The 15,187-nt window shown below is 41.2% G+C and overlaps 1 protein-coding gene across 2 annotated transcripts in view; it reads left to right on the top strand.

Annotated features, from left to right (window-relative positions):
- Positions 1–261: 261 nt before the first annotated feature.
- HCFC2 (host cell factor C2) overlaps positions 262–15,187 on the top strand; it is a 43,515-nt gene continuing 28,589 nt past the window's right edge. For both annotated transcript variants that reach the window (XM_010357290.2, XM_030939607.1), the window contains exons 1-3: positions 262–521; positions 1,951–2,099; positions 3,705–3,865. In XM_010357290.2, the coding sequence (XP_010355592.1) occupies positions 359–521; positions 1,951–2,099; positions 3,705–3,865 (473 nt within the window). In that variant the 5' untranslated portion in view covers positions 262–358. The remainder of the gene's footprint in view (positions 522–1,950; positions 2,100–3,704; positions 3,866–15,187) is intronic.

Below are 15,187 nucleotides of genomic sequence, written 5' to 3'. Positions count from 1 at the left end.
TCCTAGATGCTCAATTAAAGTGGACGTAAAGGAAGATGCTGTGCCTTCTCCCCAAAATACCTAACGGGAGGCTCTGGGTGGGAACCCGAGACGTGGTCAATGGCAAGTGTCCTTCCACCCTAAGGTGCATTGCCCCGGGTGGCCGCTGGACACGTCGCCTGGGGTGCGGGTGGGGCTCCCCTCTCAGGACCCCCCCTTCCCCAACGTCTCTCCCCTGCCGGCGGGCCTCCAGCCTGGCCCCCGGCGCCCGCGGCCACGTGACCCCAGCACAGCTGGAGGCGGTTCCCCGCCCTCCCCAGGGAGCAGCGGGTTGAGGCAGGAGCGGTGCATTGTGGGCAGAGGGGCGGGGGTTGGGAAGATGGCGGCTCCCAGCCTCCTCAACTGGAGGCGGGTTTCTTCCTTCACGGGGCCGGTACCCCGCGCCCGACACGGACACCGAGCGGTGGCCATCCGGGAGCTGATGATCATCTTTGGAGGGGGAAATGAGGGCATCGCGGATGAGCTGCACGTCTACAACACGGGTAAGCGCATCGGTGGCTCGTCGGCCCCGCCTGCGGGAGCCGCGGAGGGGGAGGGGAGGCGAGGCGGCGGCCGCGGCCCTGACAGCTGTCACTGCCCGGTCACTGCTTCCTCGGGCGGGCGGCGGGGAGCGCGGCTCGGCCGGGCGGCCCGGGTCCCGCAGCTCTGTCCCGGACGGCAGCTCTGGATCTTCAGGACCCGCGGGGCGCAGCGGACCCCGAGCGGGGTGCACCGGTCTTCAAGCGGGGGATCCCAGACGCCCCCGCCCCAGGCCGGCTGGAGGACGCAGGCTACAGAAGACCGTGTCCAACTGCCTGGGCCACTCCCCGAAATCTCGCCCCTGTCAAAAACAAAACCCACTCCAAACCAAAGTTCCGTCGGGCCTTTCCCGTCTTTGCCTACCTGCCTACATCTAGGGGGTGAGGAGGGAAAACGAGAGGCCTTCTGGCACTCTCGCCTCAAATACAACCCGGTGTTTGGCAGGTAACGGTCAAGAGCCCCTCCGTGGGCCGCGCTCTAAACCGGCGGGGACGTGGTGAGGCGGCCTTGTGTCTGCATACTCGGTGTGGGCGCTCTTCTGGACTGGCCCTCGGAAAGAGGACTGTCATAACTTGAGCACCACTGCAGATCACAAGTGTCCCTGGGCAAGGAGCCCCTCTCTTTGAGGACCTCTGTGGAATAGAAAGGAAACTGGAATTTAATTTTTTTCCCCCTTGTAAATGCTCAGGCTGTCACAAGAAATCTTTTCGGTGTAAAGACAGTGATGGAATTTTGGGTCTACTTCATGCCCGGTAACTTTTCTTGGACGAAACAGTTTAATCACAGGAATAATTTGAAGGTTAACAAAATAGTGGAGTCTGAGAAATTTTATTTTTTTCACCCTCCTCCCAGCGCCCCAGCATATGAAATTAAAAAGTTACTGACAGTTTGGTCTTAGTGTTCAAAACCCTGGCTTTGGAACAAATTAGACCTGATTTGAATCTTGCTCTGCCAGTTTCCCAGGATCAGCGCTAAAGTTACCAAACCTTTTTTAGCTTCACAATTTTCAGTTGTAAAATGGAGATTTTTATACTCACCCAGCAGGGGTTTTATAAGAATTAAATGATATAGATCAGGGTTTTTCAACAGCAGCACGGTCGACCTTTTGGGCCAGGTAATTCTTTGTCGAGGTCGGGGGAAGCTGCCCTGTGTTGCCCTGTACATTGTAAGATGTTTGACAGCATCCCTGCCTCTACCTACTAGATGCCAGTAACAGCCCCCTCCAGTTGTGACAACTAAAAATGTCACCAGACTTTGCCAAATGTCTTCTGGGGGGCAGAATCATCCCCAGTTGAGACCCACTGATAATGATGATATATGTAAAGTACTTGCTGATAGTATGTGATAACCGTTGTTGGTTATAATCAGTTTTAATTTTATTTTGGCAACTAGCAACGAATCAGTGGTTTCTGCCAGCTGTTAGAGGAGATATCCCTCCAGGCTGTGCTGCCCATGGATTTGTCTGTGATGGTACCAGAATATTAGTATTTGGGGGTATGGTTGAATATGGAAGATACAGCAATGAGTTATATGAGTTACAAGTAAGTGTATTTAATATTATTTCATTCTGAGGCTTTAATAATGATATTGTTCATAATTTTTCAAAAGATTGCAACATTACTAACATTGTTTAATACATTTTAACATTGTTCAAGTAATGTAAACTTCACATTTAATAGCTTTATAGAAAATGTTTCCACTTCACTTAAAAGCCAAAGTTTCCTGGCAAGTCTTTTTCCCATACCCAGTGCAACATTTATAACATCAAGATACCTGTTACTTAGTATCAGTTGTACATGTTATATACTTAAGTTTTTGTATCTTAGTGCAGTAGAAACTTTAGCCTGCAACAGGAGCACCTGGAGGACCTGTGAAAACGCAGATTGCTGGGTCCTACCCAGAGAGTTTCTGAGTCAGTAGTGGGTGATAAGCATTTGCATTTCTACCAAGTTCCCAGCTGCTGATGCTCCTGGTTTCTAGAGTATACTTTTTGTTTGTTTGTTTTGAGACAGAGTCTTGCCCTGTTGCCCAGGCTGGACTGCAGCCGTGCGATCTTGGCTCACTGCAACCTCCATCTCCTGGGTTCAAGTGATTCTCCTGCCTCAGCCTCCTAAGTAGCTGTGACTACAGGCACGCACCGCCATGCCCAGCTAATTTTTGTATTTTTAGTAGAGACAGGGTTTCACCATGTTGGCCAGGCTGGTCTTGAACTCCTGACCTCAGGTGATCCACCCGTCTGGGCCTCCCAAACTGCTGGGATTACTGGCGTGAGCCACCGTGCTCTGCCGCAAGTTCTTAAGTATTAAGTACTGCAGGACTCACAGAGGGATAGTTGGCATTGGCATCAACTGACAGATTCACAACTTTGAATAAAACTTTCCACATTTGGAAAATCACCATGCCTGGCCCCTGGGCTATACTTTGATAACCACTGCTTTTGTGTTTTAGAAATTGTTACCCTCATACTAATATTTGCTACACCTCCCACCTTGACAATACATACAAAAGAGGAGTAACAGTTTCCCATAACCTTTCTAAATTTGACTCTTATTAAACCAGACTCATAGCCCTTGTTGACTTTTCTTCCTGACCTGTGCCTTATCCCTAGGGTGGTGATCATGCGGGTATCTGCTAATTGGCAGATGTGAGTGGTTATACCTATTTACAAGCAACTCACTGCAAAAATAATTTCAGCTAAAGAAAACATCCATGGCCAGAGAATACGTTTTGGAATTTTATTTGTTAAATGAGCTTTATGTTTACCTTTAAAAGGTTAAAATATTTACCATTCATGGATTACCTTATTTCAGAAAGTAAGAATGTATAAATTACATTTAATCTTGAAGCTATGTATAATATTTTATTTTTCATTTGGAAAATACTTTAGAACTGTTGGAGTTTATTATTATATGGTTAGTTTGCCATTGTGGAAATCTGTGAATTGGAATAGTAACTTGAATGTCTACTGGAACATATATTTTAATTCCAGAAGTTAGCTTGTTATTTGTCATTTGTCCCAAAAGTAGTTTATTAGTGCCTTCTGATGGGATTTGGATTAAAATGTATTGATATGATGTTGCACTATTGACAATATAGGCGTGCTTTCTTGATTTTGTTTGACTGTATTTGTGCTCTTTTTTTTTTAGGCAAGTCGTTGGTTATGGAAAAAAGTGAAACCCCATCCCCCTCCTTCTGGTTTACCTCCTTGTCCTCGGCTTGGACATAGCTTCTCTTTATATGGTAACAAATGCTATTTGTTTGGTGGCCTGGCAAACGAAAGCGAAGATTCAAACAATAATGTTCCCAGGTATGCTGACTCTTTCAGACCAAATGCATATTTTATGATTTAGAGTAGGAACATTTTATTTTTTCCATCTTTAATTTTTAAAAGGGATGATGCTTAGCTTTTTGCATTTCAGTCTAACAGTGGACAAATTTGTGTGTGTTTGTGTTTTCCTTAGTCCCTGGAGCATATTTATTTTCAAAACTGTGTCTTCAGAAAGCATTGGAGCTAAAAACCAAAAAACTGTGTCTTTTCTAATGAGAAATCATCTTATTAAATTAATATTAATGTAACTGCTTGTATCAATATATTTGTATATATTGAGCCATTATGCATTTTAGCTACCTCATAAATGATAATGAAAAGTAACAGATGGTTATTTTAAAATTAGATTTCTCTGGGAATTTGGCAATGAAACTCTGACTGTAAAATGAAAGCTATCATATCCATGTTTTATACAGGAAGCTGTTAGAGTGGTTCACACTAGCAAATACTTTTACAATCAATTCTTTCCTCCTTTTTCCCAAACAGAATTAATTCACTACCTCTTTTCTTTTCACATCGTGTTTTATTTGTTTGTTTGTTTGTGTATTGAGTTCCAATAAGCCTTTATGAAACAGCTCGTAGGCAGGTTTGGTCCACAGGATGTAGTTTGCTGACACAGATTGTAAATAATGGGGATATCTACATTGTTGACCCCTATTATAGCTAATGTTGGTTTTGTCTGCAAAGAATTCCTCTTTCCTTTGGGGAATTGTACTGTTCCATGTAGTGGGTTTTTTTTTAAATAAATTTTATTTGTGTAAATTTAAGGTATATAACATGATGGTATAAGATAGATATTTTATATATATATATATAAATGGTTATTATAGTGGTAATATATCCATCATTTCATATAGTTACCCATTTTTTTTCTGCCTGTGGCATGAGCAGCTGTAGTCACCACCGGGCGTTGTGGCTCATACCTGTAATCCCAGCACTTTGGGAAGCCGAGGTGGATGGATCGCTTGAGCCCAGCAGTTCGAGATCAGCCTGGGCAACATGGCAAAACCCCATCTCTACCAAAAATACAAAAAATTAACTGGGCATGGTGGCACGCGCCTGTGGTCACAGCTACTCGGTAGGCTGAGGTGGGAGGATTTCTTGAGCCTGGGAAGTGGAAGCTGCAGTGAGCCAAGATCATGCTGCTGCACTCCAGCCTGGGTGACAGAGTTAGACCCCATCTCAAAAAAAAAAAAAAAATCCTGAATACAATGCATTATTATTAACTGTAGTCCTCATGTTGTACATTAGATCTCTCAGTTTGTTTATGCTATGTATTTGCTACTTTGTATCTTTTGACCTACATTTCCCCATTTCCTTCTCTTCCTGCCACCCTGACCCTGGTAACCACTGTTCTCTGTTTCTATATGTTTTACCTTTTTTGTTAAAACAAAACAAAAATCAAGATTTCACATATGAGATAATACAATATTGTTCTTTGTGTCTGTCTTATTTCACTTAGCATAATGTCCTGCTGCTCCATCCATGCTGTGGCAAATGGTAGTATATTTTTTCTTTCTTTTTTTTAGACTTTCTCTTTTTTTATTTTTTATTTTTATTTTACTTTAAGTTCTGGAATGCATGTGCAGAATGTGCAGGTTTGTTATGTAGGTATACATGTGCCATGGTGGTTTGCTGCACCTGTCAACCCATCATTTAGGTTTTAAGCCCTGCGTGCATTAGGTATTTGTCCTAATGCTCTCCCTCCCCTTGCCCTGCAACCCCCGATATGCCCTGGTGTGTGATGTTCCCTTCCCTCTGTCCATGTGTTCTCATTGTTCAACTCCCTCTTATGAGTGAGAACATGCAGTGTTTGGTTTTCTTTTTCTGTGCTAGTTTAGTTTGCTGAGAATAATGGTTTCCGGCTTCATCCATGTCCCTGCAAAGGACATGAACTATTTTTTTGAGACGAGTCTCGCTCTATTGCCCAGGCTGGAGTGCAGTAGCGCAATCTCAGCTCACTGCAAGCTCCGCCTCCTGGGTTCATGCCATTCTCCTGCCTAAGCCACTCGAGTTGCTGGGACTAAAGGCGCCCACCACCACGCCCGGCTAAGTTTTTGTATTTTTAGTAGAGACTAACGTGGGGTTGCACCGCGTTAACCAGGATGTTCTCGATCTCCTGACCTCATGATCCACCCACCTCGGCCTCCCAAAGTGCTGGGATTACAGGTGTGAGCCACCGCGCCTGGCCAAACTCACTCTTTTTTATGGCTGCAATATTTTTTTCTTTTTAAGCCCAAATAATATTCACATAGTGTTTTGATCATTGTCATTCTAGCACTCAAGCTTTGGAGATTTAGAGTCCAAAGGGCTGTTTTCTGATTCAGCGCTTATCATGTGTGTCCTTTAGAGCAAATAATCTAAGCTTGTTTCCTTCGCTGTGAAATGGGAGTGATTAAATACCTGTTTTACAGTGTCATTGTGATAGTGAAATAAGATCATTGGTGTAATTTTCAAAGCACTTTCAAGTTGCCATAGCATATAATACAGTAGAGTTATTAACCGTTATGTCTTTTTACTTGCATTAGACTGATGGTAGGATCTTAACTTTTTTTCCAAACTGTTTTAAAATATAGAAATACTAAAATATCATGGAAAATTTGGAAACTGTAGAAAAGGAAAAAAAAATTATCCCACCACAGTAATCCAGATACTTTTACTTTTTTGTTTGTTTGTTTTGAGACAGAGTCTCGCTCTATCACCCGGGCTGGAGTGCAGTGCTGCGATCTCGGCTCACTGCAAGTTCCGCCTCCTGGGTTCCCGCCATTCTCCTGCCTCAGCCTCCCGAGTAACTGGGACTACAGGCGCCCACCACCATGCCCGGCTAATTTTGTTTTTGTGTTTTTTTTAGTAGAGATGGGGTTTCACCATGTTAGCCAGGATGGTCTCAATCTCCTGACCTCGTGATCCGCCTGCCTCAGCCTCCCAAAGTGCTGGGATTACAGGCGTGAGCTACTGCGCCCGGCCAGTACTTTTACTTTTAACATATGTCTTTTAAAAAAATTTTTCCATTAAACAGGTTTTTAAAATAACACTGGTAAAAAGTCAAGAAATTGGAAAGTGTACAATGTTCTTTCAACAGCACTATCTCCCAACATAGGCAGATACACATAATTCAATTTGATGTACATCTTTTGGAACCTTTTTCATGTAACACTTTTCATGTACCCTTTTTCATATATTAGCTTTTGTTAGGTTATTGTTTATAATGGGGCAGTCTTCTCAAGGTTATTCTACTTCAGAGGGCCAGTAGGTGCATACAATTACGTACAATGCTTTTTAAAGCCTGTGTTCAAAGCACACATTCATTTCTGGTCACATTCCGTTAGTCAAAGCCAGCCATATGGCAAAGGCCAGAGTTAGTGGTCTAAGGATATATACTCTGCCTACTGGGAAAGAATGGGAACACATTAATTCGATTCTCCATACAGATCTATCTATTTTTTTTTTTTTTTTTTTTTCGAGAAAGGGTCTCACTCTGTTACCCAGACTGGAGTGCAATGGCACAATGTCAGCTCACTGGAGCCTCCACCTCCCAGGCACAAGTGATCCTCCCACCTCAACCTGTTTAACTTCTTAAGAAATTCTACCAAATTGCTTTCCAAACTGACTACACCATTTTACATTCCCACCAGCAATATATAAGGGTTTTAATTTCTCCACCTTTGCTAATAGTCATTATTGTCTGTCTTTTTTATTGTTGCCATCTTAGTGGGAGTAAAGTGGTACCTCATTGTGGTTTTAATTTGCATTTCCCTAATGATTAATAGCGTTGGACATTGTTTCATGTGCTTTTTAGCCATTCATGTATCTTTGGTGAAATTTCTATTCAAATATTGTGCCTGTTTTGAAATTGATAGTTTTCTTATTATTGAGTTGTAACAGTTCTTTATATATTCTGGATATAAGTTTTATGTTTTGTTTTATTTTTTAATCAGAAATGTGATTTGGCCAGGTACAGTGGCTCACACCTGTAATCCCAGTACTTTGGGAGGCTGAGGCCAACAGATCACTTGAGCCCAGAAGTTTGAGACTAGCCTGGGCTACATGGCAAGACCCTGTCTCTGCAAAACATTAGAAAATTAGCTGGGTGTAGTGGTATGTGCCTGTGGTCCCATCTATATGGGAGGCCAGCGCAGGAGGATTGCTTGAGAGCAGGAGGCCAGAACTACAGTGAGCCATGTTTACATCAGTGCACTCCAGCCTAGGCAACAGAACAAGACTCTGTCCCCCTCAAAAAAAAGTAAAATTTGTGCAAAAAGGCTTACTGGGATTTTTCTTTTTTTTTGAGACGGAGTCTTGCACTGTCACCCAGGCTGGAGTGCAGTGGCTGGATCTCGGCTCTCTGCAAGCTCCGCCTCCCGGGTTCACGCCATTCTCCTGCCTCAGCCTCCTGAGTAGCTGGGACTACAGGCACCCACCACCATGCCCGGCTAATTTTTTGTATTTTCAGTAGAGATGGGGTTTCACCGTCTTAGCCAGGATGGTCTCGGATCTCCTGACCTCGTGATCCGCCCATCTCGGCCTCCCAAAGTGCTGGGATTACAAGCATAAGCCACCGTACCCGGCCCTTACTGGGATTTTGATAGGAATTTCATTGATTATATATTAGTTTGAGGAGAATTGCCATCTTAGTAATATTGGGTCTGCCAATTCATGAACATGGGATGTTTCTCCATTTATTTAAATCTTTTAAATATTCTCTCAGCAATATTTTGTAGTTTTCAATGTATGTGTTGCTCTTTCTAATTTTGATTAATGTATTCCTAAGTTTTTTATTCTTTTTGAGGATATTATGAATCGATTTGGTTTCTTTCCTTTTTTTTTTTTTTTTTTGAGGTGGAGTCTCGCCCTATCGCACAAGTTGGAGTGCAGTGGTGCGATCTCAGCTCACTACAAGCTCCACCTCCTGGGTTCAGGCCATTCTCCTGCCTCAGCCTCCCAAGTAGCTGAGACTACAGGCACCCGCCACCATGCCTGGCTAATTTTTTTTTTTGTATTTTTAATAGAGACTGGATTTCACCATGTTAGCCAGGATGGTCTCGATCTCCTGACCTTGTGATCCACCCACCTTGGCCTCCCAAAGCGGTGGGATTACAGGCGTGAGCCACTGTACCCAACCGATTTAGTTTCTTAATTTCATTTCTGGATTGTTCATTGCTAGTATATAGAAATACAGTTGGTTTTGTTATTTATCTTGTATCCTGTGACCTTGCTGAATTCATTGATTATTTTTAATATTTAAATGGATTTCAATTTTTTTATTACTGTTGATCCTTAGGAGTTCTTTACATACATATTTTTCATATGTTCCAGATGTGTTTTCTAAGTCTTCTCTTTGCCTTTTTTTTTTTTTTTTTTGAGACAGCGTCTAGCTCTGTCGCCCAGGCTGGAGTGCAGTAGCGCGATCTTGGCTCACTGCAACCTCTGCCTCCTGGGTTCAAGTGATTCTCCTGCCTCAGCCTCCCAAGTAGCTGGGATTTTAGGCGCCTGCCACCACGCCCAGCTAATTTTTGTATTTTTAGTAGAGGCGGGGTTTCACTTTGTTGGCCAGGCTGGTCTCGAACTCCTGTCCTCATGATCTGCCTGCCTCGGTGCTGAGATTACAAGCACGAGCCACTGTGCCCAGCCTACTTTGCTTTTTTTAAAAAGGGTTTTCAGTTTAGTTTTATCACGTTTGACAATATTTTCTTTTATGGCTTTCTGGTTTTGAATCTTGCTTTGAAAGACTCTCCTTCAGAAATATTATAAAAATAAATTTTCTGTATTTTCTTCTAGTACATTCATAGTTTTGTTTCTGTTTAGAACATTAATACATTTGTGATATACTTTTGTGACTAGTGTGAGGCTTTTTCTTTTCCTAATTGATTTTTAATTTTCCCAACACCATTTATTAAATAAGCCATTTTTTCTATTGATTTGAAATTCCATCTCTGTCATATCTTTATTGTATAAATGTGTCTTTCTAGGCTTTCTAGACCAGGGGTTGCAAACTATATCCTGTGGGCCTGCTGTCTTTTTATATTAATAAAGTTTTATTGGAACACAGCCATCCCCATTCATTTTGTATTGCTGTTGGCACCTTTCATGTTGAAACAGCACAGTTGAGTAGTTACAATAGATTTTATGGCCTGTGAAGCCTAAAATATTTACTGTTGGACCCTTTACAGGAAACATTTGTTGATTCTTGCTCTATATTCTTTTCATTAATATATTTACCTTTCTATCATTAATTGTGGCATTTGCTATAGGTTGTTGGTATGTGATTTTAATAACATTAGGGACATTTTCTTTTCTTTTCTTTTCTTTTCTTTTCTTTTATTTTCGAGATAGAGCCTCACTCTGTCACCTGGGGCTGGAGTACAGTGGCATGATCACAGCTCTCTACAGCCTTGACCTCCTGGGCTCAGGCAGTCCCCCTGCCTCAGCCTCTTGAGTAGCTAGCTGGGACCACAGGTGCATGCCACCATGCCCAGTTAATTTTAAAACTTTTTTTTTCTTTTTCTTAGAGACAAGGTCTTTCCATGTTGCCCAAGCTGGTCTTGAACTCCTGGGCTCAAGTGATCCTCCCACCTTGACCTCCCAAAGTGTTGGGATTATAGGCGTAAACTGCCATGCCTGGCCAAAATGTTCTTAAATTTCCAGCTTATTAGTTTTATTTTTCTCTTTTTTTTTTTTTTTTTTTTTTTTTTTGAGACGGAGTCTGGCTCTGTCTCCCAGGCTGGAGTGCAGTGGCCGGATCTCAGCTCACTGCAAGCTCCGCCTCCCAGGTTTACGCCATTCTCCTGCCTCAGCCTCCCGAGTAGCTGGGACTACAGGCGCCCGCCACCTCGCCCGGCTAGTTTTTTGTATCTTTTAGTAGAGACGGGGTTTCACCGTGTTAGCCAGGATGGTCTGGATCTCCTGACCTTGTGATCCGCCTGTCTCGGCCTCCCAAAGTGCTGGGATTACAGGCTTCAGCCACCGCGCCCGGCCTTTTCTCTCTTTTTAACAAGAAATGTATATTGAGATAGTTTAAATTCATTTTGCAGCTTACTGTGTCTCTCCTTTAATCTATGAATTTTGTGAATTTTTTCTTTGCTGAATCACATTTCTAACATTTATTTATAATACCTATGTTTATTAGCGATTTTGCCTGTATTATCTGGGGGAGTAGGGTGCTATTGTAATCTGATTTGAGTATCAGGATTATGTTATCCTTGAAAACATAATCAGGGTTATGTTCTGAGGTCATGGAAAGCCCTCCATCTTTTATTATATTTAAATAACGTAATTCCTTGAATATTTAGTAGAAATTTTCCATATTTACCTGGGATTGGTATTTGATCTTTGATTGCCTTTTCAATTTCTTCTTTAAGTATTGGTCTATTTAGGTTTTCAACCTTTTGTAATTTTTGGTAATTTTTTTTTTTTGAGAAGTTACCCATTTATCTAGATTTTTAAATTTATTTCTAAAAGTTATAAGATAGCCAGGTGTAGTGGTACACACCTATAGTCCCAGCTGCTTGGGAGTCTGAGGCAGGAGGATCATCTGAACCCAGGAGTTCAAATCTAGCCTGGGCAATGTAATAAGCCCTGTCTTAAAAATAAAAAAAAATTATTTATTTAAAAATGTTTTAAAGTTATAAAGACAATTCTCTCTATCTTTAAAATCTCTATATCTTTTGTTATATCTCTTTTCTTATCCCTAAGTGTTAGTATTGTCTAATCAGACTTGCTAGTGATTTGTTATTTTATTTATTTCAAAGAGCCATTTTTTAGTTTTATTGACTGTTTTTCTTTTTATTTTCTTTAACTTTTTAACTCTATTCCATTTCTTTCAACTTCATTCCTAACCTTTTTTTCTTTTTCTTTTTTTTTTTTTTTAGAGACAGGATCTCATTCTGTCACCCAGGCTGGAGTGTGGTGACACAATCATAGCTTACTGCAGCCTTGAACTCTTGGGTTCAAGCTATACTCCCACCTCAGCCTTCTAAGTAGCTAGGACTATAGGCACATGCAGCCATGCCTCGCTAATTTTTAAATTTTTTGTTGAGACAGGATCTTGCCAGATTGTCCAGGCTGGTCTTGAACTCCTGGCCTCAAGCAGTCCTCCTACCTCAGTCTCCCAAGGTGCTGGGATTACCCGCTAAAGCCATCACGCCCAGCATCTTTTAAACTTCTAGTAGTTTGAATGCTTTTTCTAACTTCTAATAATTTCAATGCTCCTTAGTTCATTTTTCAGTGTTATTTTCATGTGATTCTATCTTTGGCCGTATCCCATAGGGTTTGATACATACTGCTTTTATTGTCATTGATTTCTATTTTCTCTTTAAAAGTAATTTGCTACAATTTTTTAAAGATCTCCAAGTGGAAAGTTTTGTTATTATTGCCAATATCTAGTTTTATTATATTGTGGTCAGGAAATGCAGTCTATAAAGATGTTTGTGTCTATTTCACAGTCAATTTTTGTGATTCCATAGGTGCTCATTAAGACCATGAGTTCTTGACTGTGTGCAAGGTTGTTTATCTATTAAATCAATGTTTTATGTATTTATTATTATTGATTTTAGAGATGTGGTCTTGCTGTGTTGCTCAGGCTGGATAACTCCTAGGCTCAAGTAATCTTCCCACCTCAGTCTCCTGAGTAGCTGGGACTGCAGGCATGTGCCATTGCACCTGGCTCTATTAAATAAATGTTCAAAGCTTTTTATTTTGTGAGTCTAGGTCTCATCAACTTTTGAGTGACATGCTCAAGTCTCCCACCGTGATTGTGGATTTGTGTTTTGTTTCTTGTATATCTAATTTTCAACTTGTGTACATCGTTTTGTTGTAGATTTATCTTTTGTAAATGGGGCTAATAGCCAGTATGAACTGGATAGCATACTGGCTGATGTCCATTCTCAACAGTTCAAGCCTATTCCACATTATTTTAAGATAGTGTTAATATTATCCTTGATTTTCATCACTTATACTTAGATTTGGGGTTCTTGTATTTTGTTTCCTCTGTATTTCTGCCCCCACCACCAACCCTGATCAGACTTTGTCTTATAATAGGGCAGTTTTATTCTGCCCTTGTGTTTTGTGTTTTCCATCTACACTGCTTTGTTGCCCTCCCTCCCTTTTCTTGCCTATGCCAGATTTTTTGCTAAGTTGTGATGAAGGAAAACATTTGCATATGTATATGTATATGAGTGTTCGTGTACATGCATGTTTATACGTCTGTGTCTGTGTGTCTGTATGTATATATATGTTTATGTAATTTTTATTTCCTGTTCTGTGAACTGTCAGTTTATATCTTTTTATCTGTGTCTGTTGTGTGAGTGGTCATTATCTTGGTTTTTAGGAAAATTTGACCTTTTTTTCTGCAACCTGTGCTAAACTTTTTAAGTTTGTCCTTTTTTCTTTTGACATTGTTTATGGTGGGGGTTTTTTGTTTTTTGTGTTTTTTTGAGACGGAGTTTCGCTCTGTCACCCAGGCTGGACTGCAGCCGTGCGATCTCAGCTCACTGCAACCTCCACCACCCGGGTTCAAGTGATTCTCCTGCCTCAGCCTCCCGAGTAGCTGGGATTACAGGCACCTGCAACCACGCCCAGCTAATTTTTGTATTTTTAGTAGAGACAGAGTTTCACCATGTTGGCCAGGCTGGTCTTGAACTCCTAACCACAGGTGATCCACCCGCCTCGGCCTCCCAAACTGCTGAGATTACAGGTGTGAACCACTGCACCGGACCCCAGCCTGTTTTTTTTTTTTTAAACTATCTTATTAACTGCTTTCTATATACTATACTTTGCTTTTTTTTCCCCCATTTCTTTACTTTTCCCCTATTTATTATTTTTCTTTGACTGTTTCCCTCTAGTGATCTAAGAATTATATGTGCTAATTTTGTGCATACCTTAGTTGCTTGGAAATTAACACATTTAAAATGAAAATATCCTGTTAACCTTGGGAATAAATTACTGTCTTTATTTTAACATTCTTTTGCCTACCTCCTTTTTCTGTATGTTCCATGTATTTTTGAATCTTAATCCAGGTTATGATAAATTTTAAAAATTAACTTAGTAGTAAGTTTTTCTTAGTGGTTATTTAGATCTTATAACCACAGATTTCAACATCAGTTTAGATGTAACCACAAATTACTACCATTTCTCTTATTCAAAGTATTATTTCTTTCTTTATTTTTTATTTATTTATTTATTTTGAGACGGTGTCTCGCTCTGTCACCCAGGCTGGAGTGCAGCGGTGTGATCTCGGCTCACTGCAAGCTCTGCCTCCCAGGTTCACACTATTCTCCTGCCTCAGCCTCCCAAGTAGCTGGGGCTACAGGCGCGCCCACCACCATGCCTGGCTAGTTTTTTGTATTTTTGTTAGTAGAGACGGGGTGTCACCGTATTAGCTAGGATGGTCTCGATCTCCTGACCTCGTGATCCTCCCGCCTCAGCCTCCCAAAGTGCTGGGATTACAGGCATGAGCCACCACACCAGGCCTATTCAAAGTATTGTATTTCTTTTTCTTTCTCCTAGATAACATCCTAGAATTATTTTCCCCAAAACAATTATGTAGCTAAACTTTGAAGTTTTATATGTCCTGAAATGTTTTAATTTTTGCCCTTACACTTGAATAATAATTTTGTAGGAAATAAATTTCTACAAAAGTCATTTTGCTCAAAACTTCAAAAACATGCATGAAACTTACTGCCAGTTTCTAAAGTTAAAAACTATGTAGGACATTGCTATGACAATATAATGAAAATTTTAATAGTTGCAAAGCAGTATTTTTAGTATGCCTCATTTATCCATATGTGTTTATCCATAGACAGAGGTGTCTTAAGGGATATTTACCAAAATATTTTCAATAGTGATTGTTCTGGTTATCTAGTGCCATACAGTAAACTGCCCCAAAATTTAGTGATGCAGAATAATAACCATTTGATTATGTTCATGGATTCTGTGGGTCAGGAATTTAGATAGGCCACAGGAGGGATGGCTGGGCCCTCAGCTGAGAAGTCTTGAAGGGGTTACTTCTGTGTCTGATGCCTCAACTGCGATGGCTGAAGGACAGACTCAGCTGGTTCTGTCACCCTACATACCTACATATGGCCATCCAGATGGTAGTTTTATGGGAGTTGCACTTCTTACATGGCGGTTCAGGATTCCAAGAGTAAGTATTCTACTTAAGCCGTTTAGGCCTTCTGCGATGCAGCCTCAGAAGTCACATAGTGTTCTTTCACCATACCCTATTAATCAAAGCAATCACAAAACAGTCCAGAATCAAGGGAAGGGAACATAGACCCAACTTCCTGATGGGAAGAGGGTCAGAGG

The sequence above is a fragment of the Rhinopithecus roxellana genome, chromosome 10 (genome assembly GCF_007565055.1).
Source record: "Rhinopithecus roxellana isolate Shanxi Qingling chromosome 10, ASM756505v1, whole genome shotgun sequence".
Lineage (NCBI taxonomy): Eukaryota > Metazoa > Chordata > Mammalia > Primates > Cercopithecidae > Rhinopithecus > Rhinopithecus roxellana.
Note: the sequence above shows the minus strand (reverse complement) of the source record. Positions and strands in the feature narration are given on the sequence as shown.